The sequence below is a fragment of the Myotis daubentonii genome, chromosome 1 (genome assembly GCF_963259705.1).
Source record: "Myotis daubentonii chromosome 1, mMyoDau2.1, whole genome shotgun sequence".
NCBI classification, from domain to species: Eukaryota; Metazoa; Chordata; class Mammalia; order Chiroptera; family Vespertilionidae; genus Myotis; species Myotis daubentonii.
The window spans coordinates 5,575,434-5,600,772 of record NC_081840.1 but is presented as its reverse complement, the minus strand read 5'-3'; the positions used below and the strand labels follow the sequence as shown (position 1 = coordinate 5,600,772).

At 50.1% G+C, this 25,339-nt stretch overlaps 2 protein-coding genes across 5 annotated transcripts in view; both read right to left on the bottom strand.

Moving 5' to 3' along the window:
* Positions 1-2,045, bottom strand: part of EVL (Enah/Vasp-like) — a 119,850-nt gene extending 117,805 nt beyond the window's left edge. Inside the window, exon 1 of the mRNA XM_059686215.1 lies at positions 1,554-2,045. Coding sequence (XP_059542198.1) covers positions 1,554-1,558 — 5 coding nt within the window. The 5' untranslated portion in view covers positions 1,559-2,045. The remainder of the gene's footprint in view (positions 1-1,553) is intronic.
* A 10,999-nt stretch (positions 2,046-13,044) lies between these two features.
* EML1 (EMAP like 1) overlaps positions 13,045-25,339 on the bottom strand; it is a 155,452-nt gene continuing 143,157 nt past the window's right edge. For all 4 annotated transcript variants that reach the window (XM_059686207.1, XM_059686202.1, XM_059686210.1 and 1 more), the window contains 7 exons: positions 24,312-24,379; positions 23,014-23,102; positions 18,408-18,505; positions 18,224-18,311; positions 16,471-16,566; positions 15,126-15,256; positions 13,045-14,559 (listed from right to left, as the gene is read on the bottom strand). In XM_059686207.1, the coding sequence (XP_059542190.1) occupies positions 14,434-14,559; positions 15,126-15,256; positions 16,471-16,566; positions 18,224-18,311; positions 18,408-18,505; positions 23,014-23,102; positions 24,312-24,379 (696 nt within the window). In that variant the 3' untranslated portion in view covers positions 13,045-14,433. The remainder of the gene's footprint in view (positions 14,560-15,125; positions 15,257-16,470; positions 16,567-18,223; positions 18,312-18,407; positions 18,506-23,013; positions 23,103-24,311; positions 24,380-25,339) is intronic.

Sequence of the window (25,339 nt, the reverse complement as noted above, 5' to 3'; positions counted from 1 at the left end):
GAAAACTGTCTTTTTTTTAAAATACATTTTTATTGATTTCAGAGAGAGAAAGGGAGAGGGAGAGAGACAGAAACATCAATGATGAGAGAGAATCACTGAAAGGCTTAGGGGGATCAAGACTGCAATCCAGGCATGTGCTCCGATGGGAATCAAACCCTGACCTCCCGATTCATGGGTCCATACTCAACCACTGAGTCTCACTGGCAGGGCAGAAAGCTATCTTCTTGGTCTACAAACAGAACTCTTACAAATTAGGAACAAAAAGACACGGAAACCCCAAAAGAAAACTGGGCAAGACATTTGAACAGGCACTTCATAGAAGAGGACCCCAAATAAACATGAAAGACATCCAACCTCATTAGTCAGCAAGAAACTGCAATTTAAAACCACTCACCAGGATGGCTAAAATTTAAGGCTGACAATACCAAGTGTAAACAAGGATGTGGAGCACAAGAACTCTCACACACTTGCTGGTAGGAGTGTAAATTTGTAAAAACACTTTAACAACTGGGAACAGTATTAGCTACTGAAGTTAAAGATAATGCATACCTTGTGAACTAGAAATTCCACTGCTAGGTATACACCCAAGAGAAACGAATGCACCGGGAGACACATAAGAGTAGTCATAGCAGCATTAATAGCCAAAAGTTAGCTCGTGGTGCATTAATACAATGCAATACTATCTATAATAATAAAATCGTAATATGCTAATTAGACCGGATAGCCAAACGACCTTCCAGATGCCACGCCACGGCTGCGAGGGCTGAGCCCTTTGCACGAATTTCGAGCATCGGGCCTCTAGTAGAGCAATAAAAATGAACTACAACAGAATAAATGCATTTCAACACCATCTTGAGTGAGAGAGCCAGACACAAAAGAATACAGGTTGTATTATTTCATTTAAATAAAGTTCACAAAATGGCAAATAGTGAAACTACAGACACTCTAGTTTTTATGGCGCATGTGCTTTAGAAGGTAAAATTACACACACACAAAAGCAAGGGAGTGATTATCTCCCACACGTCGGGGCTGGGCTGCCTCTGGAGCGGGACTTCCGGGCTGCTGGCAATGAATTAGTTCTTGACCTGATGACCAGCAGACCCCCGGCTGGGCGAGACCCACAATTTAGGTCTTGCACTTTATGGGGGTTCAGAAAGGAAGGAAAAGGGGACGAGGCAGGGGAGAGGAAGAAAGCAGCCCTTCACAAGTAAGCCGAAGGCGGCTCTGAGCGCCGGCAGCGGGCGGCGGGGCCCAGGGGTCGCCAGCCCGAGAGACGGAGGCCAGAGGGGCTTCGGGCCGGTCTCCTGGGGGCTGCGAGGCACCCATCCGGGCTTCGGCCACCATGTGCCACCGCGCGGCCGGCGCGCGGCCACACCTGCCAGGGGCGTCCACACCCCGCAAGGCCGGCGCGCCCGCTCCCTCCAGCACGCCCCCACCTCGACACCCCCGGGTGCTCCCACCGTTCTCGACGCCCCCGCGACTCCCCCGAAGCCAGCCCCGCGCCCCGCGCTGCCCGCCGTGTCCCCTCCCGCCGAGGCGTCCGCGAGGCTCACCTCATTGTCGCTGCCGGGGCGGGCGCGCGGGGCCGGGCGCGCGGCGCGGGGCGCGGGGCGTTAGCGGGGGAGCCGGCCCCGGGCGCGACGGCTCCGCGTCTCGCTGGGCTGCGGGGGGCAGCGGGGGTTCATCTTCTCGAGGCGGGTGTCCGGGCCGCTAGCTGCGGGGATGGGCTGCGGCCGCGGCGCCTGACAGCTGGGCCCCGGACCCTGCCATCTTGGCGGGCGCGTGCCCGGGCCGGCGAGTGCGCGCGCCGCCAGAGAAGGTGGAAGGAGGGGAGGGGGCGGCGGCCCCCAGACCCGCGGACGGGGAGGCGGGAAGGCGAATTCAGCCCAAGGGATGAGACGGAGGGTGCGCCCCTCCGCCCGCTGAGGGGGTGCGCGCGCGTGCGCCCCTCCGCCCGCGGCCGCTGAGGGGAGAGCGCGCGCGGCGGTCCAAGCCCGACACAAAAGGCGCGGGGCCCCACCGCCCGCGCCTCCGGGAGACGAGAGCGGGGAGCTGCGAGGGGCGGGGCCTTAAGGGGCGGGGTCGTGGTAGGTGGGGCGGAGCCGCGAGAGGCGGGGTCGTGATAGGTGGGGCAGAGCTGTGAGAGGCGGGGTTATGATAGGTGGGGCGGGGCTGTGAGAGGCGGGGTCGTGATGGATGGGCGGAGCTGTGAAAGGCGGAGTCCTGTGAAGAGGCGCGGGGCCTTGGGAGGGGGTCGTGAGAGGTGGGGCGGAGCTGTGAGAAGGGGATACGGGAGGGGCGGGACTTTGGGTAAAGGGTGAGCGATGAGGGGCGGGGCTTAGGGGCGGATACAGGAGGTGTGGGGTCGCGGGTAGGGCGGAGCCATGGTGGGGCGGGGCCTAAAGGAAGTGGGCGGTTGGGCCTGCACGTGGAGCGCTGTGCCCCTCCCCGCGCTGGGCGCTCCTGCACCGATGCAAGCCGGTGAATGCGTCAGCGTTGGTGCGCGGTGGCTGGAGGGTTCCCACCACCTCCGGCGCTGCCGTGCCCCCGAGCAGCGTCGAGGTCACCGACTCCTGACACCTCTCTTTCTAAATAAAGAGCCACGGCTGGGACTGGGAGTCGCAGCTTTTGGGGAAATACCAGCTCCGGAAGGATTTCCCGAGGCCCAACAAGAGCCCCACCTAACGCCCCAAACCTGTGAAAAATCACATCCAAGTAGGTCAGACAGGTTTTCTCTGGTTGTTAAATCCCCATCCTTCCTAAAGGTGAGCGCTTCTCGCAGCTGGCTGGAAACCGGAACCCGCAGGGTCTCACTTCCCCTATCCAGGTGGACACCTTCCCCTCTGTCACAGCACCATGGACATCACGTCTACCTTTCGATAAGAAGCTGTCTGGCGTGTGGCAGGGCCTGGCTTACCGCAGCTGGGCCCAGATGGAGACGAGGCTGTGAGTGCTGTGGTTTTGCCCACGATGAGGAAGCGGTGGGGCCACTTCTCCCGCCAAGGTTCTTCTGACTCAGCATCCTAGCGCCCACCCATTGGTTGTCTGCGGTTGCACATCATTCCCGGGTGTTGCAGGTTGGTCTCTACATGTTTGTCCCTCTCCCTCACCATCTACCTGTCAGAGTTCCTTAGTGACGTGACGGGTTGTCGCATCTCCACTGTCCTTCTCCTGCTGGTTTGAACCTGAATCTTTAAACTCGGAAGGGCACCTTGGTTCCCTAGTCTTGGCAGCAGCCCCAGAGGGCATCAGCCCCTCCTAATCGGATTTGTCCCTCTCTCCCAAGGGTCCAGATTGGTCCTTCTTGACCAATCCGAAGAGAGTTGTTAAGCCCTAAAAATTACTAAGATGGACAAGCCCAGGTCACTTGGTGTCATGTCGGTGTGCTCTGCAGAGGCAGGGTTACCCCTGGCCAGTGCATCTCGAAGTTCTCTGAGAAGATTCCCTGGGATATGGGCCTGTGTATTCCCAGCTTGGTTTGTGGAAGCACGTGGCCCACTCTGACCTTCCGGTCAGGCACTTTCTCTGCTGACCTGAAGTCTGACAGGTTGTTACTATCCGGTAACTGGACAAAGGTTTGCTGGGAAATATCGATGGTATAGTTGCTATTGAACACGAGCACCAAAGGCGAGGGGTACGTACCCACCCCCTCCATCACCCTTTCCTGCTACCTACCAATCCCCTGGAACAGTGGTCGGCAAACTGCGGCTCGCGAGCTATATGCGGCTCTTTGGCCTCCTGAGTGTGGCTCTTCCACAAAATACCGACTTCTGCGCATGCGCCCGTCTAACCAGCCCAAGGAGGGGAGAGCGCGCAGACCCAGCTGCAGAGCTCTCTGAACCTCCGTTCTCATCGAGAGAGGGGACACCTGATTCTGTCTTGCGGGCCCTGCTGAGAATCAGCACAAAGCAAGCTCCCTCAGAGCAGCCTTCCTGCCCTTCTCCAGCACCTCACTCATGTCCCCACCCCCTTTCCTTTGAAACATGTCTTTTTAGCGCGTTTCCATTTACTGGATAAAGGCGTTCTTCCTTAAAAAGCACATGAATTCATGTGTTCCATTCTTCTGATAAAAAGAAAACATTTTGGGGAAATATGTGGCCCCTAAAGGATTTGTTTGTGGAGGTCACCAGTTTTTGGATTTGAAAAATAGCTCACCGAAGTCAGTGACTTTGACACAACAGTTGTTTTCTGGAAATACAACACAATTTGTATTCATTCATTCATTCAGTGTTTATTGAGCACCTACACATTTTTGCCTCCTCTCCCACCCAGGCAAGCCACTGCCTTAGTCTACATGGCAAATCATTTTTAGATCCCGCCCAGTGATCTTGCTCCTGGAACCCTGAGCCCCCGCATGCACCATTCTCCACGTGGCTTTGGGGCTTTGGGCTCAGCCCATTTTCCCTGCCACGACGGTCTTAGTGGCTGGCTCCGCCACCTGGGAACTTCATGGGGCAGCAAGCATGTTTTATTCCTCTTTGCCCCCCTACGAAGAAGAGCCGAAGACACCCTGCTGAGGCACCATCCTCATCGAGGAGGTGCCTGCGGGGTGGGACCAGCCTGTGTGCACAGGCGTGGCCTGTAGAAGCGCAGAGTTCCTGCCTGTATCCTGGTTCCATCGGGCAGGAGATATAAACAGCTTCCAGCCCATTTTGCCTTCCCCACGCTTGAGGATGGGTCACAGCTGGCGCTGCTCATTGTCATGGGCTCTTTGGCTCAAAATACAACTCTCCTTAAGGTTCACCCACTTTGAAGACTCAGGAGGGGTGGGGGCTCTTGGGAAAGGAGCCTGCTGGTGTCAAACTGGGGGGAGCCCAGTTTCCTGATGGGGTAACTCCAAGACCTGGGCCAATCAAGGGGAAGCTCGGCCAGATGTGGAGGGGACCTTGGGCACTCGGCCAGCAGATGACAACTTCTGAGTGCCATTGTTGGCAATAGGAGGAGGGCTGAGTCCCAGGCTGGAGCAGGCCCGCCTTTCTGGAGGGGTCTGGAGCCAGCCAGGTCCTGCCGTCCCAGACTCCATGAGTGTTCCCACTTCATTAAGTAAGAAAACTAAGCCAAGTGCATGCCTCAGGCCAGCCTCCCGGCCGCCAGGGAGCCCAGAGGAGAGGAAGCTGCTGACTCTGTGGGAGCCTATGCCCTTTCCCAGGAGCCCAGGACTCTGGGAAGGGATGCTCCCCCACCCCAACCTCAGAAAGCCCCCCCCTCTCTAGTATCCCAGCCTCAGTCATCAGGTCCCTGTATGGCGTGTGTGTGTGTGTGTGTGTGTGTGTGTGTGTGTGTGTGTGTATGGGGGAGGGGGGAGGAGCAGTGGGGAAGCAGGGAGGGGGGAGGGGTGTCAGCCCTGGGGAAGAACTTCCTGGTCACTTCTCCCTGTTGGCTGTCTCACACTGGCCTCAGCCTTGGACACCCTGACAGCCAGGCCTTTGTGGGGGCCGATGGAACTCACTCTCACGTGGGGCTGGAAGGGCTGTTTTAAAAACAGTACATGTTTTTAAAATATAAACTTTAATTAGGGGCAGTGAGAAACAGAAAACACACTGATCTAAACTCGGTTGGCACACTTTCTGCAAAGGGCCAGGGAGTACATGTCTTTGGCTTTCTGCAGGCCATTCAGTTTCTTTTATAACTATTCCACGGGGCCTTACAGTTTGAAGGTTGCCATAGGCCACATGTAAATGAATGGACATGACTGTTCTCCAATAAATGTTGTTTATAAAAATAAGAGGCAGGCTGGATTGGGCCTGCAGGCCATTGTTTTGATCCGGGACCTAGAAGATCAAATGAAAAAAAAAAATCCCTCACAAAGCAGAGTAAAATAGGAGGAAATGGAAATTACCATTTTGACAAAATGAGAAACGGAAGTGATAGATTCAAGGGGCCCAACTTCTCAATAATAGCAGTTCCAAAAGGGGTGAAGAAGCAGAAGCCATAATTGAGGACAAAATAGAGTTTTTAAGATAAAAGAACTCACCAGAAGATTGGGTGTTTTCCCCTAAGAGCAGGAACAAGACAGGTTACCTATCTCACCACTGCTTCTCCATGTTGTAATGGAGGCTCGTCAGGGCCATTCGGCAAGAAGACATCACGAATGGAAAGCAAGTAAAACTCTTATTTGCAGATGACATGACTTTGTATATAGACAATCCTAAGAAATCCAGTAAAAAACTATTTAAATAAACAAGTTCAGTAAGGTTGCAGGATTCACAATTAAGGTACAAAAATTAATCGCATTTCTAATCACTTGCTTTGAACCTCTGAAAATAAAATTAAAACAATTTTATTTACAGTAACTTCAAAAAAGAATAACATACTTAGGTATAAATTTAACAAGAGAAGTGTAAGACTTATACATTGAAAATGACAAAATGTCATTGAAAGAAATTAGAAACCTAAATAAATGGAGAGACATCCTTTCATGAATTAAAGGGTTTGATATGGTTAAAATAAAAAGAGTCCCCAAGTTGATCTACAGACTCCACACAATCCCTGTCAAAATCCTAGCTGCCTGTTTTTTGTGTTTGCAAAAATTAGCAAGCTGATCCTAAAATTCACTTGGAAATGCAAAGGATCCAGACCAGCCAAACAATCTTGAGAAAGAAAAACAAAATTGGAGGAGTCATATTTCCCGATTTCCAAATTTATTGAAAAAAATGATAGTAATTAAGACAGTGTGATTGATGGAATGGAACTGGGAGTCCAGAAATAAGCCCTTACATTTATGGTTAATTGTGGTGTAACACGGGTGCCAAGCTAATTCAGTGGAGGAAAGAATAGTTTTCAACAAATGGTGCTGGGACAACTAGGTAGCCACATATTAAAAAAAATGATGCTGGATCCCTCTTTACATCATATACAAATATTACCCCCAAGTGGATCATAGCCCCAAATATAACAGCTAAAACTATAAAGCCCTGACAAGAAAACATACAAGGTATGGCAAAAGTAGGTTTACAGTTGTTTGTATGGAAAATGATACAATAAACCTATATAATAAAAGGCTAATATGCAAATTGACCAAATGTGGAACGACCCGTCGCTATGACGTGCACTGACCACCAGAGGGCAGATGCTCAGTGAAGGAGCTGCCCCCTGGTGGACAGTGTGCTCCCACAGGCGAGTGCAGCTGTGGTGGCGGGAGCCTCTCCCACCTCCGTGGCAGTCGGACATCCCCCGAGGGCTCCTGGACTGTGAGAGGGCGCAGGCCCGGCTGAGGGACCCCCTGAGTGCACGAATTTTGTGCACCGGGCCTCTAGTTAATAAATAATAATACAAGAATAAACTCTGTGTTTTGTGGACTCACAGCTGTTGTCCTACTTTGGCCCACCCTGCATGTGGAAATCTTCATAACTTTGAGGTAGGTAAAGGCATCCCAGATATGACACCAAAAGCCCAAGCAACTAAAGAAATAACAGATAAATTGGACTTCATCCACGTAAAACACATTTGCTGGAAATAATACCATTAAAGCGAAAAGACAAACCACAGAATGGGGGGAAATATTTGCAAATTATATACCTGGAAAGGGAATCCAGAGTATATAATGAACTCTTACAACTCAATAATACAAATACAAGTAAGCCAGTTCAGAAGTGGGCAAAGGACCGGAATAGCTACTTCTTCAGAGAAGATACGCCACTGACCCACAAGCACATAACAAGATGCTCTGCATCATTGGCTGCCAGGGCAGCGCAAACCGAAGCTACAGTGAGACGCCACTCGACGCCCACGAGGTTGGCTGTGAATGTAATTCTACCTGGATTTCCCTTTGCCATGGCACCTACATATAATTATGAGGATACCATGGCAGTTTTATTTCAATACATTTGAGGAGCCATGTGAAATGGATAATTTTTAAAAAACACAAATAGGTAGAAATGCTGGTAATAGACATTGCAGTGAACCTTAAAACCAATGATTTTCAACCTTTCTCACCTCATCCACACCTAAACCAATTACTAAAATTCTGTGGCAATCCAAAAAATATATTTCCTTGCCGATCTGACAAAAAAATAAGTATAATTTTTTGATTCATTCATACTGGACAGCGATTGTTGTACTGGCTGTTGTCATTCTTTATTTGACCACCTTAGGGGAAAGAGGTTTATTGTATGTTTAAAAAATTCTTGCGGTACACCAGTGTGTCTGTCGTGGCACACCGGTTGAAAATCGCTGCCTGAAACCAGATTGATAGCTGGGGACCCCTGGATGGTGAGCCTTGGGAAGCCAGCCAGCTCTGGGACCAGCTTGGAGAAATGTTATGCACTGTGACTGCACCACCAAGCAGGCTCGCGGCAAAGACCGCAGGTAAACACGGCCAGGAGCCCAGCAGGTGACCCTGCTCTGCCACCACTCAGTGAGTGGCCCTTGCTGGGTTTCTACATGGTAGACTTTGGTGCCACTGGGGCAGCTGGAGGTGGCCGGGGAGGGGTGGGGTGTTGCGGGGAGTGGCGTGGGTGGGAGAAACGAACATAGGATGAGAGTATTCGTGGTTACCTCCACCCCCACTCTTCAGCCAGAGCAGCGGCATTCTCGCTCATATCACCCAGTGGATTTTCCTGTGCGATTTTATCTGAAGAAAGCTTTTGCTGCTAAAACAAAGTTTGAAAGTCAGATACCTCCAGCCCCCTCCCCCCGCCACAGCCCCCCAAGCTGCTTTCCCCTCTCATCTTTTGATAACATTCACCCGCCACAGTTCATCGGTTCTGCCTTGATGACTTCCTGGTCTGTTAGAATTTTGAAGTTAATAATGTGTAAGTTTTTCTCCTTTGACAAAACCACTGCTTAATTTGGAACATAATTTAAACTTGCTTTTCCCAAATGACCTAGAACTAGGCTAGTGGGCAGGGCTGCCGGGTTGGGGAGGCGGGTACCGTTTCTGCACGGCGCCCCACTCTCCTCAGAGAGTGATGAGGTTTACAGCCGTTAGGTAAAAATAGCTTCGAGCCGCTTCCGGCAGGAAGACACTTACAAAGGGAAAAAAGGATTCATTTGCTAAAAAAAGAAAAAGGCTCCCAAATTGCTACCATAATTTTGGAATTTATTTTTGCAAAATGGATCAGGGGGCAGAAAGATAATCTTGTGCTCAATTCAGCCCGTCCACTTGCCCTGAGGAAGTAAACCTAACTTTAAAAAAGGCCCACTGGCTAGCTGTATCCTCCTAAGAGCCACAACTCCTGCGGGGTGGCACCACGCAGCCCCCCTTTCTGGGTTCTGTAAACTGCTCCCCCCAAACTCCTTTAGTGGGGGAGTAGCCCCACAGTACTGCAATATCCCTTGTCCTTTACCCTTAAATTCTGCCCACACTTTTGTAAACAGCTGTAGACCTTTATTAAACCCTCCTCAGACTACCCTGGTTAAATGTGCTATCTGGTTCCGACCAGGACCCTGACGGATACTGGTAAAATGTACGCATGACCCCTAAGTGCATTTACTCATTTGATCATAACAATGACCCGGCAGAAGTAAGTCACATTGCTTTAGAGATGAAATAAATGAGCTATAGTATAGTATAGCTGCTATACAGTTGCACTAGATCAGTGGTTCTCAACCTTCCTAATGCCGCGACCCTTTAATACAGTTCCTCATGTTGTGGTGACCCCCAATTTCATTGTTACAAATTGAACATAATTAAAGCATAGTGATGAATCACAAAAACAATATGTAATTATGTATGTGTTTTCCGATGGTCTTAGGCGACCCCTGTGAAAGGGTCGTTTGACCCCCAAAGGGGTCGCGACCCACAGGTTGAGAACCGCTGCCCTAGATGGTTGGGCAGTTGGTTTGTCAGCAGACAGAAGGCTTGCAGCTTCGATCCCCTTGGGGTGCTGGGTGTGTGCGGGAGACAACCAATCGATGTGTCTGTCTCACACTGGTGTTTCTCTCTCTCTCCCCACCTTCTCCTGCCCTTCCATTCTGTCTGGGAAAAAAAATGCCCACTGGACAAAGCAGTTCTTGGCAGTGCTGTGGGCAAAAGTGAAACAGTGAAGCAGGAAAAAATACTGAGGGTTGAGGGCAGAGGTTTAGGAATCCTATTCATTCATTCATTCATTCATTCATTCATTCTTGTCCACTCAACACCTACTGGTCACCTGTCCACACCTGGTCCTGTGCAAAGTGCGGGAGGCAGAGCATTCATGCCTCAGGGAGCTGAGGGGCATGAGGGCTACACAAGGCTTACAATCCAATGTGGTCAGGGAAGCACAATGAGCGGGGACACAAAAGAGGGACAGAACTCAAGGTTAGGTACTCAAGGAAGGCTTCCTGGAGGAAGCGACTTCTCAGCTGGGCTATGCATGTTGTGGCGGCTGGCAAGGAAATACGGGAGGAAGTGTGCTAGGACAGAGTGCGTGGAAAGACTGCGTGGTGGCAGAGAGCAGACTTAGTGTCAGGACAGACAGCTCGGCAGCGGGAACAGAGCCGGTGTTGCAGGGACACAGCCCACCGAACAGGCCCTGTGTGCCACGTGAAGGAGTGCTCCCTGAGAGCCACTGCAGACTTTAACCAAGAGAGGGACATATTTTGAAAGCTCGCTCACTGCCAGCGAGGCCCGTGCAGCCACGCCAGCTGTGATGTCGGCCGGCCAGGGCGGAGGCAGCGCAGATGGGGGTGGGGGGGGGGCCCACATAGATGCAGGCAACAGTGAGTGTTGGGGAGGCAGAATGGTGCGGTGGTTAGTGAGAACTCAGGACCCGACTCCATAGGTTCCCATCCAACTTCCTTGCTGTGTGGCCCCTCAAAGTTCAGGGTCACGGTCAGAAGCTGTCTCCCGGGCTGGCTGGGAGGACGGAGGAGTCTCCGTGTGTCAGGCACTCAGTGGTGCCGCGTGGGGTCACTGCTGCTATTCCAGTCACCGTTACTGGCAGCCATTGATGTGGGCAGCGGGTCAGAGAGGGCGCGACGGATACCCACGGTGCTGGTCTGGGCACTCGGGAGGACAGAGCGCAGATGTGGGGGGAGAGGTGGGCGCAGTGGTTTGGGGCATGAGACTGAGGCTCCAGGGGGACAGCAGGGGTGAAGCTAAGGAAACCGAGTCAAATACAGGGATTTGGGCCTTAGACCTGCAGAGCACAGAGGGCTAAGGCGACAGACAGGGAGGGTCTTTTTAACGGGAAAGAGTTGAGCTGCCTAAACGCTGGTGGGAAGAGCCTGGGGAGAGCACGCTGCGGACAAATGCCCCCAGTAGGCGTGGCCTTTATGATTTTTCTTGCCATTATCATCACCATGACAGGCCTGCACGAGGAGCCATGACATTAATCACAGCCGCCTGTTTTGCCGCTAACAGGAGTTATTTATAACAAGGTTATAATGACATGAAAAAATTGCTTATAAAGTGATAAGAAAAAAACGATATAAAGCATTGTATATGCAATATGTCAACTATGGAAACACACCTAAAATGTACGTGTAGAGAACTATGCAGGGAGCGGTGCCTGGAAGAAGTGGTGCTACTTCTGGGTGGTAGGGGTCGAGCAGGCTTCCTTCTGAATCTGCCAAAATGGGTGTATGTTAGCTTTTTCATTAAAAAGTCAAGTCAACTTTATTTTATAAAAGGAAACCAACTAGGGTGGCTAGGGGCTGCCCCTGCCGAGATCACCAGGACAAATCCTTGTTCTCCGAGGGCTTTAGTTTCTACATCTATAGAAAGAGGGGGTTAAAGAAAAGATTCCCCAACGTGTGTTTCTGGAGACTGTGCCTTCAGAGAGGTCCCAGAAAGGAAAGGCTGTGTAGTCAGGCTTTGGGAACTCTGTGTGCTCACAAATTCTGAGAAGATCCATCCCCCCGCCCCACAAAAAAAAGCCCTGCTCAAACCTGTTTAACTGTCAAACACAAGGTCTATTAACACCCTGTGGAATGGTGTTCCAAGGAACACACTTTGGGAAACACTTCCCCAAGTTCCCCTGCAGCTCCACCATTCTACAAGGTATTCAGATAAACATCCTTCTGTGGGGTTGGCAGAGCAACTGGGGGCCCTGGGGGGAGGTGAGACTGTGACAGCTGCTTGGCTGCCTCCTGGACCCCACATCCCCCCCACCAATGGCTGTCCTGAGCACCTGTGTCCTCCCAGCCTCTGCTCCCAGCTGATGCCTCTGTTCAGGTGTTGCCTCGGCCTGGGAAGGAGACACGAAGGAGGGAACATGCCAGAACAGGGAAAATCCTCTCCTTTTCCATCTCTGCAAACTGCGTATCTGAAAATGCTTTCATATCACCTAATGCCACGACCCCCAATGACTGATGTGAGGATGGGGCAACCTGAGGTGCCCCCAGCCCAGAGCTCTGGGATGCTGCCTGGCTCCTGCCCCAGTGGCCAGGGCCATTGCTTGTTATGCTAATGAGGGAGGGAGTGAATAATGAATACCCACAAGGCTAATCCTGGGCTGTTTAAAGAATTTCATTTAAATGCAGGCAAGTAGGAAGACAGCAATAATGGTTTACAGTACCCCTTTTCTATTATTGAGTTTAAAAAGTGGTGGAAGTATACAGAAATAAAAATAGATTTTATAAGTAAACTAGAGGCCCAGTGCACAGATTCCTGCACTGGTGGGGTCCCTTGGCCTGGCTTGTGGGGATCGGGCCAAAACTGTCTCTCCAACATCCCCCGAGGGGTCCCAGATTGCGAGAGGGTGCAGGCCAGGCTGAGGGATCCCACTGGTGCACGGATTCATGCACTGGGCCTCTGACATTCCCCAATGGGTCTGGGGTGCAGGTGAAGCAGATTCGGGGCTGACAGTGCCGCAGCAGCAACCTAACCCATGGCCGATTCTGCGAGGAATCGGGCTCCCTCCTCTACCAGTTGGAGCGTCTGCCCCCTGGTGGTCATTGCATATCATAGCTACTGGTCAAATGGTTGGTCAGTTCCTTAGGCTTTTTTATACATAGATAATGGTTCCCCTTTCCTTCCCTGACATGGTTATTCCCTCAATTATTCATTTGAAAATGATTATTTTGTGACTCTGATGAATGTTTATATACCATATGCAAATCATAGTCCCCAGGTGAGGTAAAATATCTATATATGAAACAGAATATAGTGTGAATCATAGCTAATTTTAAATATTTTAATTTATATACTTTCATGATTATAGGTCAATAAGAAATCCACTTTTCAGATTTTATTTCATTACAGAATATATTTGATAAGGATACATACAAACAGATTCACCTTTACCACATGTTCACTGGCGCCCCGTCCGCAGCAGCCGGGAGCTGTCTGACATCACAACGCTTCGCAGTGTCGTGACCAATCGGCTGGCAGGACAGCCAGGGCTGAGTCCAGACAGCTCAACATTTACTTGCCTAGAACAAGTAAAAACCTTAATATTTGTTTTTAAAGTCTCCTTATTACTCTTCTATTTTAAAATCTGAGATACATTCCTCAATGTAAACAATACATTTCAGTCTACCTCACAATCGAAATGGATAAGGCCTTCTTGACAAATGGAAGCCACCTACGTTTTACTCATCAGAACGCAATCTCATTTCATCGCCAAGCGAGCCGGCCAGGCACACCAGACAGGAAAGACGCTGCCTTGCGTACCTGGCGGAGCCTCCCAGACTCCCTGCTGCAGGTTTGTGGTATCTTTTTGACTTGGTCTACTTGGTCTTAAAATACAAATATACAATGTCCATAAGCATAAAATAGTAAAGCCTAGCCTTACATATTTATTTTGAATCCCTAAAATCCTATACAAGTACAATACCATATCATGCCAATTAATATACAGAGGAAGGTGGCCAAATGTCTCCACTGATGGGGCAGGTGGACGGGGACCACAGGGGGTGCCATTCATGGGGGTGTCAGGGCTGACTGCATTGGGCTCGGCGGGCAGTCTAGCTGCAACTCTGAAATGCCTGTATCCCCGGCTGAACTGTTAATCAACCCCCTTCCCACCCGCCTCCCAGAGGGAGAACTGAATGGAACCGTAGACAATGGAACCAAAGAAAGTCATAGCTGCATTTCCTGACTCAGCTGTGCAGTCGGTTCTTCCCTCTACTCAATCCGTGTGTCCCTTTAGGACCAATTAAGCAACAGTGATCATGATTCAGTACCTCATTCCCATAAATACCGGCCTCGCAGGCTCCATGGTGAGCGAGTCAAACCTACGTACAGTATCGGAAGGCATTCTGTGACCGTTTCGAAGAGTTCATAGAAAAGGTAGGAAGGATATACCAGTTAACCTGTTGATGTCGCCGTGCTGTAAACCTTGGCTTTTTTTTTTTTTTACATTACATGTGTTTTATATATTGTACAACAGAGAAACCTGAACTGCTGATCCGACGTGGCGCTCACTGATCCACTATGCTAAGGTAACCGGTACAGGGAGTGGTTTTCCTGAGGTTTGTGAGAACTTTTCAAACAAAACAGAAATCACAGTGACCGAGTAACCGAGTCTGTGCCTCGGGGCCTGCGCTGCCCCCGGGTCCCCGCCGGCACTAAATGACCCGCCACTGCATGATGCTGGTGTCTTTGCCGCCCGTGGAGATGAGGTGGCTGTCATCACAGAGGAAGTCAACGTTGGTGACATGACTGCTGTGCCCACTGTACACGTGGCTGGGGGCCTGGGAAGAAGACAGGGAGGGAGCTCAACGCAAAGCGCATGATCTGATGATCTGGAGCCGACGGTGTGGGAATTCTGCGCGTTCCCGCATTCCTGCATCTCCCCTCACTCGGCTGTGCTCCTTTGTGCCATGCTCTGCACAGCTCAGGCGGGACCCAGACACAACCACTGGGGGACAGACAGGGGCAAGGGACTGTCCTGGGTGGAAACATTCAACCCCAGAGATGCCAGCAGTGGAGGGTGAGGGGTGTCCTGCTGAAGGAGGGTCAGGAAAGGGAAGGGCCAGGAGGGGCGAGCTGGGCAGAGGTGCTGGCTCAGCACAGCAGGGCTGCAGCAGAGGGGCTGTGGTGGAGGGGAGAGGAGTGGGACCCACCAAGGAAGCCACAGAGGTAGCGGAGCCAGGTCTAAGGGCTTCCTTGAGGGCAGGGGGAGCCCCTGAAGTGCGCAAGGGCAGCGGTGACAGGGCCAGGTCTGCACCTGTGATCGGTGGCATGCACTCATGGGCCTTTCTATGTAAGTGCCAAGCGCATCCCACGAGGGGTGAGGTTTGTGGAGACCGGTCCTTACCCTGAACTGCGAACAAGGGTAAGAGAAGAGGTGCACTTTGCCGAAGTCATCGCCCGTCGACAGGACTTTCTTCTCGTGGGCCCGACAGACGGCATTGATGTCGGTCCCGTCCGAGCCTTCGGGCCACACTCCTAAAACGAAGACCACAGACAGCATGGGAAATACCAGAAACACTGGCCACTGCGTGGGGGCTGCTTTAAACTCTCACCAAAGTAAAATCGCCCACGTCCCGGGCTTAGACCAGGGCCAAGAGAGCGCTCTGTCTGGTTCTGGCCCCTCCCTGTTCCTGTGAGCGGCTCACTCCAGGCCTCCCAGGAACCCCTTCAAGGTTCAGCCCTGCTCTGTGGCAGGGCCGGAGCAACAACAGGCTTGCTGGGCTCCTGCCTTTTGGGGGCCCCTTCTTTTTGTCCTTTTTTGTGGGGGGGGCTTCTTGACAATACAGAACAAAGTGCGCCGGAAACCCTGCTTCTGGACACAATGCCTTTCTTTTGTCCCCAAGGCTCTGATGGGAAGCTGACTAGTCGTCAAGCATGTAGTTTCCTAACTTTTCTTTTTTCCAGGCAACTCTTTATATATGAAAGTCTCTCCCAAGAACTTTCTAACCCTGAGTCTGAGTGTGCCTTTCAGACATTTCTTGAGGTCAGCTCTTTGTGGCTGCTGCTTGCTGACACTGGGCAGGTGTCATGTCTGCCTGCCGTGGGCCGGGGGAGGCAGCAGCTCTGGCTCTGGTGGGCTGGAAGCGTGGTCTGGGGGTGGTGTCTCCTGACCACTGGTCCAGGAAACCCCTTTGGTCCCAGTCACTTCGGCTCTGAGAGAGCTGTGTGTGCATCAGTTTCTCAGCTGGAAGTTCTGTGGTAAACCCAGGGGTCCACGCTTTTAATACCAGAAAATGGTAAAATGCCAGCTCTACGGAGATTTGTGAAATTCTCACCAAATGACTGACCTATAGTCTTGCAGAAAGAGGTTATAAATACTGTATTGTGGCAATTTAATTTAGATCATTTATGAGTATATTCCTAATCTGAATTTATAAGTGAAAATTCGAGTTTAAGGACCAAGAAGGTAGAGTAATAACTAACAAAGGACGAGTGAATTGACGGAGTGCCGTCTGCTCATCTACTCAGGAACTCAGGCACAACCTTCACACACTAGGGAAGGGTGGACACCATGTCCTGGCTCCTCTCGCCTGGCCCTCCCAGAGCTGCAGGGACTGGGTCCTGCGGCCTCACAGAGCGGCTCAGCACGCTGACGAAACTGGCGACCCCGAGGCTTCTTGGCCGTTAGGGGAATATTCTGAAAGTGGACACACTTACATCTGAACCGCATGAAAGCTGCGGAAACTTACCAAAGACATGGAACCCCAAAGTGCAGGTGTATGTAGCCCATTCGATGTCTCTTGTAGTTTCCACACTGACGACTTGCTTGCACGCGGAGGGAACCCCTGGAAAAAGCAAACGCAGGTGTGGTGACGCCTGAGCAAAAGCCCCCTCTCTTTCTGGGGTGAGGCAGGGCCCTCAGGGAAGGGACCGGATCCACCCCCCAGCCCAGGGGAATCGCACTCCTGGCCGGCACTGAGCCCAGCCCGGGGCCTGCGAGGGGCCCACCTCTTCCGCGCAGTCTTCCCACCTCCCTCCCTGGGTGTTTCCCCCAGTCTGGCTTCTCTTCTCTTTGACCATCCTCCGGCTCCTAGGCCTCCACCTGCTCCTGTGCCCCTGGAGCCCTGAAGACAACTTGAGCTCCCTATCTCTCCCCCTCCCCACATAACAAGCGCGCGCGCGCACACACACACACACACACACACACACACACACACACACACACACACACACACACCAATCCCTTTAGCCCCAAGCTTATGAAAACCAGTCGACCAAGTACCTATGGCCTCCCAGGTGACTGGTTTGTTCCCCAAATGAGCTCTTACTAGTGAAGTGCGAGACTGAGTCTGAGAAGAGTCTAGACCAGGGGTCCTCAAACTACGGCCCGCGGGCCACATGCAAATACAAATATTGTATTTATTCCCGTTTTGTTTTGTTTTTAACTTCAAAATAAGATATGTGCCGTGTGCATAGGAATTTGTTCATAGTTTTCTTTTAAAACTATAGTCCGGCCCTCCAACGGTCTGAGGGACAGTGAACTGGCCCCCTGTTTAAAAAGTTTGAGGAGCCCTGGTCTAGACCCAGGGCCTGTCCCTGAAAACCTTCCCCTGTTTCTGCCCTGCACAAGGCAGGACCTTGGAGAGGGCGGGAGGGCTGCCCTTGGCTGCCTGCCCTGCTGGAGGGGGCAGGGTCCTGGCCCAGGAATCTCCTTCCCTCCACCTCCAGCTGCCCTGCCTGTCCGGGCTCATTAACAACTGGGTGATCACCCCTCCCCCCGCCACCTGCTGGCTTTGATGCCTATGGCCTCGTGTCTGGGCCCGGATTTCCTTGTTTACAAAAGGGGATGAGCCTGCAAGTGCTGTGGCTCCTGGAGGAGATGGAGGTCAGAGCAGCACACTTTTCAGTGCCTTCCAGCAGGTGGAGCCCAGGCCCTCATGTTCTGTGCGCCCCCGTCCCCTCCCCCCTGCCCCCCACCGTGTTTAGCCAGAGCTGGGCATGCGGCAGGTGCTTGGCAAGTGTTTGCAGAAGCAGAGCACGGCATGCACCATGTGCTCAGTAAGTGCCAGCCATTATGACCCTCACCACTCCCAGGTCCTGCCTGGGCACAGACACTGGCCAGAGGGGTTGGGAGAGGAGGAGGTGTCCCAGGGGGCTGCTGTCACCCAGGCGGGAGAGCCTTCATGGTCTGCCTCAGGGGGATGATGTCCCCACGGGGTCCCTCTCACTGTGACGGCTCTGACCCTACTCTCTTCTGCCACAGCTGCCCCCTCTGGCTTCTCTGTGCAGAGCCCGGCCTTCTCCTTCCCGGGCCCTTATCTCCTCGACAGGACCGTGGTCGGCCCGGTCTCGGGCGGCTCAGCGTTGGGAAGGACTTGTGAGGGGCCCAGCCCACCTCCTGTTTCCCAGAGGACAGAGCTGAGGCCCGAGGTGTTCGGGAAGCGGGTTTGGCAGGAGGCCAGCTTTGGGCTCCGAGGAAACGGAACCCTGGGTGCTACTCACAGTACAGGATTTCGTAGTCTCCAGAATTGGACACGAGGAACTGTGAGTTTACAGACCAGTCCAGGTGAGTAATGAAGCTGGAATGACCCTGGGAGAGAAACACAGCCTATGAGGTTCCCTGGTCTGATGAGCCCCCGACCAACAGTAATGACCCCGACACGGGCATGAGAAATCGCGGGCTTACCGAGCATTTGCCGACTCGCGTGTACTTCCGCCCATTGTCACCGACTCCGTAGATGTAGATACAGTTGTCATGGGAGCCTATTGCTAAGAAATTCCCGTCTACAAAGATATGGCAGATTATAATTCAATTGTTAAAAATAAACACTTGATCAATTATAAGGGGTAATGCTAGGTGCCATCACAGGTTTAGAAAACAGCCAGATTAATGAGTTATTTCAAAGAGAAAACGTGCGCGTGAATGACTCCTCTCCCACTTCCAGGACTACCTTTTGGAAATCGCACCTGGCCAGTCCCTCTCCCCATAACACCCCTCCCCCCGCAGAAGCCGAGGCGCCGATGCTCAGTTTGTAAGTGGGGCCACAAGGCCCTCCAGGATGTAGCCACTCATTCTTCACGGAGCTGCAGGGTCTCAGGCCTCTGAACACCGCCTCCTCCCCGGCCTGGGCAGCCCTTCCCGCCTCATCTCTGTGCACACTGCCCCCTCTGCCTGATTATTGAAAAGATAAAGTTGACAAATCTGTCACTATGTTGACCAAGAAAAAAGGAGAGAAAACACAAGTTACCAGATCCAAGAACGAAAGAAGAGACTTCACTACCAAACTCAGAAAAATGAAAAGGATTAAAAACAAATGTTATGAAAAACTTTATGCCAATAAATTAGACAACTCAGATGTAAAAATCACCAAAACTGACTTAAGAAGAAACAAAACATTTGAATAGATCTATAAGAAGCTGAGAAATTAAATTAGAAATTAAAAACCTTCCTACAAAGAAAAGCCCTGATAGCTCACTGAATTCACATGAATTCTATCTAATCCTATATAATGAGAGGGATATGCTAATTATCCCAGAGATGCTAATTAGTCACGACCAGATATGCTAATTATCCAGGACCAGTATGCAAATTGACCATCATTCCAACACACAAGATGGCTGCCCCATGTGGCCACAAGATGGCTGCCACAAGATGGCCGGCAGGGTAAGGCAGTTGGGGGCAATTGGGCTGGCAGGGGAACAGTTAGGCATCGATCAGGCTGGCAGGCGAGCGGTTGGGAGCCAGCAGTCCTGGATTGTGAGAGAGATCGGGCCTAAACGGGCAGTCAGACATTCCTCCAGGGCTCCCAGATTGGAGAGGATGCAGGCTGGGCTGAGGGACACCCCCCCAGTGCACGAATTCCGTGCACCAGGCCTCTAGTATTTAATAAAGAAATAACACCAATCCTTGATAAACTCTTTCAGAAAATGAACAAAGAAGAAACATTTTCCAAGTTTCCCTATAGGCCAGTAGCAGTCTCATAACTAAGCCAGACAAAACCATCACCAGAAAACTTCAGACCAATATCCTTCATAAACATGAATGCAAAAATCCTTAACAGGAAACAGAATCCAGCAAAATATAAAAAGGATTAGACACCATGACCACGTGAAATTTATCCCAGGAATGCAAAGATGGCTTAACATCTGAAATTAATGTAATGCACCATGTTAATAAAATGACAAAAACTACATGATCATCTTGATAGATACAGAAAAAGCATTTGGCAAATTCTAATACCCATTCATAATAAAAACCAACCAGATTAGGAATGGAAGGGAACTTCCTCATGATACTTAAAAATAAATGACTGTTTCACCCTAAGACTGGGAGCAAGGCTAAAACCCATTTTGCCATTTCTGTTCATCATCACATTGGAGGTTCTAGCAAATGCAATAAGGAAAAAAATAAAGGCACCCAGGTTAAAAAAGATGAGTAAAACTGTCGTTGTTTGCAGATGACATGCTTCCGTATGAAGAAAATCCCAAGAATTTTACACACAAAGAAACCTACTAAAACTAAAAAAAGAGTTTAGAAAGGTCACAGATATAAGATCCATGTGCAAAAAAAATTTATTTCTCTGTACTAGCAAACTACATTCTGAAAACAAAAGAAAAAACAACTTCATTCACAATGGCATAAAACGCAACTTGGGAACAAATTTAACAACGGAAGTATAAGACTTGCACACTGAGAACTATAAAACATTGCTGATAAAAATTGAAGATCTAAATAAATGGAGAGACATTCTAAGTTAAAGGATTATAAGACTCAATCTTGTAAAGATTGCAATTCTCCCCATATTGATCTATAACAGCAGTTCTCAACCTGTGGGTCGCGACCCCTTTAGTGGTCAAATGACCCTTTCACAGGGGTCGCCTAAGACCATCCTGCATAGCAGATATTTACATTACGATGCATAACAGTAGCAACATTACAGTTATGAAGTAGCAACGAAAATAATTTTATGGTTGGGTCACAACATGAGGAACTGTATTTAAAGGGCCAGAAGGTTGAGAACCACTGATCTATAAGTTCAACATATTACAATCCTGGTAGATTTTAAAATTAGAACTTGACAAGTTGATTCTAAAATTTACATAGACATGATAAGGACCTAAAATAAGTAAAACAATTTTGAAAAAGAACAACAGAATTGGAGTAATTACACTATTCAATTTTAAAAATTACTGCAAAAGTACAATAATGAAAATTGTGTGGTATTGGTATATGGATAGATATATAAATGAATGAATAGAACTGAGAATCTTGAAATAAACCTTTATATTTATTGTTAATAGATTTTGTTGTTGTTAATCCTCACCTGAGAGCATTTTCCATTGTTTTTAGAGAGAGTGGAAGGGAGGGAGAGAGACACAGAGAGAGAAACATTGATGTGAGAGAGACACATCAATTAATTGCCTCCCACATGGGATCAAGCCAGCAACCCAAATATGTGCCCTTGACCAGAACTGAACCCAGGACTCTTCAGTCTGCGGGCTGACACTCTATCCACTGAGCCAAATCGGCTAGGGCATGTTAATGGACTTTTGACACAAGTGTCAAGATAATCCAATAGGGATAGAATTGTATTTTCAACAAATGGTGCTGGGACAACTGGATATCTTCATGCAGAAAAAATAAACTTAGACTGACCTCTCACCATACACAAGCATTAACTAAAAAATGGATCATAGACCTACACAAATGGCTAAAACAATAACTGTTCTAAAAGTAAGCATAGGAAAAAACCTGTGTGACTTTTGACTATGACACCATAAGCAAGATCCATAAAAGAATAAAATGGATAAACTGGACTTCATCAAAATTAAAGCATCTGCTTTTTTAGACCCCATTAAGAAAATGAGAAGACAAGCTATACACTGAGAGAAAACATTTACATATCATATAGCTGATAAAGAACTCACAGAATATAGAAAGAGTTCTTACAACTCAGTAGTAAGATAAGCAACCCAATTAAAAATGGGCAAAATATTTGGGTAGAGAGTTCATCAAAGAAGATACAGAAATGACTGGTAGATACATGAAGAGATGCTTAACCTCTCTGACAGTCTTTATGGAAATGTAACTTAAAACCACCTGAGAAACCACTACACCTCTATTAGGAGGGCTCTACTGAAAAAGACAGACTATGGCAGGTGTTGGTGAGGATGTGGAGAAACTAGACCCCTGACACAGTGTTGGTGGGACTGTAAAGTGGGGCAGCCACTTTGGAAAGCCTTTTCACCAGATGTTAAACATAAACTTACCCTATGATTCACCAATTCCACTCCTAGGAACTCACCCGAGATAAATGAAAACAAACATCTACAAAAAGTACATATCATGACTGTTCATGGCAGCGTTACTCCTAATAACCAAAAACACAGAAACAATCCTAGTGTCTGTTAACTGATAAATGGATAAAGAAAATGTGGTATATCCACAAAATGGAATACTATCCAGTAATTAAAAAGGGATATACAGGGGGGATAAATGGTGATGGAAGGAGACCTGACTTGGAGTGGTGAACACACACTTCAATATACAGTTGATGTATTATAGGATTGTACACTTGAAACCCATAATTTTATTAACCAATGCCACCCCCAAAATTAAATTAAAAAAGGAATAAAGTACTGATACATGCACAATAACATAAATTAATCTCAAAAACACTGTTCTAAAAACAAGAAGCCGATGTAACAGGCTACATGTTGTATGATTCCACTGATATGAAATGTCCAGAACAGGCCATTTGCAGATCAGCACAGAGCATTAGAGGGTGCCAGAATTGGGGGTGGAGGCGGAGATTAATTGCTAACGGGCAGGAAGGGGACTTTTTGGGGGTGCTGAAAAGGTTCAAAAATTGGACTGTGGTGACGGCTGCACAACTCTACTAATTCACTAAGAATCAATTGAGTTATACGTTTATAATGGGTAAATTGTCATATGTAAATTATACTTCAATAAAGCTGCTAAAAAAGAGTCCTCACTTTTCTGAGACACAGCGATACTAACGGAAGAAAGGCTAAGATGTCTGTGAACTGCTTCAAAATAACATGGGGCAGTGGGGCTCTAATAGAACACATGACCGAGACTGGCTGAGAGGCCGTAGTGCTGCAGCAGGTGACGGATACACGGGGGCTCATGCTCTTCTGTCCAGTTTTGTTTGTTTAAAAATTTCCATAAGAAAGAGTGAGACAACAACACAAGCATAGGGACCATTCTGGGAGGCCTGTGAAACTTCCTTTAAAGACATCTGCCCAGCCCTCCTGGGCGGCGCGCTCACCTGGGGAGTACCGCATGACAGACAGCTGCTCGTTCCCATCCGTGTGCACGGTGACCAAGTCTTTTGTTTCCGTGTCAAACACGAACCACCTGTTGCCAACAGGAGAAAAGTACAATACGTGGTTTAGTGGGAAGTGAAGCAAGACTATTATAATAATAGTCAGACTATTAGAAACTTTGACCCAAGATCTTAATAAATACTCTGTATTACTTAGCAAGAACACCATTCCCAGCTTTCCTGTACAGAAAAGGTCCTACCTGTGAGCATACCCTACCATGGAGCACAGCCTACCACCAGGAATGACTGGTTACCAAGGCTACGACGGCTTCCTTAGGTCTGAGTTTTGTCACTTCCATGTAAAAGGAGGGACAGCTCTGGGCAGAGAAGTGGGACCAACACCTAACTCGGGGCTGTGGCCACAGGAAGTGGCAAGGGGACCCCCTGCATGGCCCCACTACAGGGTGAAGCAAAGCAGGTGCTGGAGGTGGGGCTGGGACACCCTTAGGGGTGGTGATGTGCCCAACTGCGCGGAGTGTCTGACCTCCGGGAATGCTGGCGTGCAACCAGCCGGGTGAAAGAAACGATGGAGGGAACGGAAGAGTGCGCAGAGGGCTGGTGTCTGAGGTTAACCCCTCTGGGCTGTTCCCTCAGCTGTCAGGTGGGGGTCAGGGCCCAGAACCACCATGCAGACCCAGGGCTAAGTCAGTGCAGGCTGTAACAGATGCAGAAATGGTTCAAATCCCTAATGAGGACACGGCGCTCGGCAAATGTCCAACAGCGGATGACCCACTCTCCAAGTGGAGAGGCGGGAGCTCAGCACCGGTCTGCTGCCTGGCCTTCGGAGGCACATGGTCAGTAAGTGTGAGCTGAGTCTGAATCTGGGGCTCGGGATCGGGGCGGTTTCTAAAATTCTGAAAGGGCAGCAAGAAAAAGCGTTTTAAATTCTCAGTGCTGTGAAATGCTTCCTGGCCCGGTTCCGAACTGAGGTTCCTCCCACCACAGGCAGCAGAGGGCTCGAGGAGCAACTCATCCTGTGAAACTGGATGCAACGGTGTGTGCGCGCGCGTGCGTGTGTACATGTGCACGTGTGTGTATGTGCCTGTGTGTGCCTGTGCATGCACGTGTGTGGGTACTCCTCCAGGAGGGGGCCACAGCTTCCCCAGGCTTTCCCCAGGGCCAAAACGTGAAGGACCCTGTCTTCATTTCCCTTTGGGGTTCTGGCCTCACTGGGTAAGTCACCAGAGGCTGGGGAAACACACTCCCTGAACCGTGAGCACAGCGTGCTGCTTTGGACTTACCTCCCGGTCAGTGTTCCAACGGCAACCACAGACCCTGAAGGATGAAAACCAGAAGACTGAGCTGGATCCTAAAATATTGTAAAGGAAGTGTAAATTGATGGCCAGACAGCACGGGAGCATAAAAACACAGCACAGCCCTAGTCCCCCAGGCCGTGTGGCCCCATTTTAAATCTCTTTCCTCTCCAGGGAGGAAACTGGGACTTTCCCCTTCCTGTCTCACACCCTTTCACAGCTACAGTAGTCGGGTGGCAGGCAGGAAGTGTGCGCCTGTCCTCTGAGTCCTGGGAGCCGGCGCAGGTGACCCCAGGCCGCGGGGTGAGCGCCATCTGTTGGGACGCATGCCCACTGCACCTGTGCCCTTAGGTGGACACTGGTTGAGTGTGGGGCAGCCTGGAGCCCTGGAAGGATCAGAGATGAGCAAGGCCCGTTCCCATTTGGGTCTGGGGGTACACACACGTGTTCAATGCTAACTGATACAAGATGGAACGTGGTGGATGACAAGCTGTGGGGTCCCAGAAGCAGGGAGTCAGAGGAGTCAGACAGGAAGGCTGGGTGGGGGCTGGGTGGAGGCAGACGGCCTGACTCTGCCTTCTGCCACAGGAAGACCCATTGGTGGTGAATGTGGAAGTAGACACACCGGTATTTTGGGGGATCAAGGGTTAAGGGGACAGTAACGTGATAAAAAAGGTGGAAGCAATGTAGTTTGGGGCCCAGCTGAGAAACGGCAGTGGGTTTACAATGCCGAGTTCATGGGGTGGGGACGGGGACGCGTGCGGTGACACTGGGAATGGGGCTGCGTGGCTATGCTAAGGACTGTGGTCACTACGAAACAGCACAGTGAGGGGTCTTTTCTTCCAGGGTCGAATCTGTGACAGACAGAGGGTCACCTGGCAGGATGTTTAGGACAAACTGAAGTGAGAAGAGGTTAATCCCGGGAAGACAAGAAAAGAGCAGCAAGGGAAGCAGAATTGGAGAAGGAGAAACTTCTGGATAAACAAAAGATGCGACCAGAAGCTCTTCAGGTATTG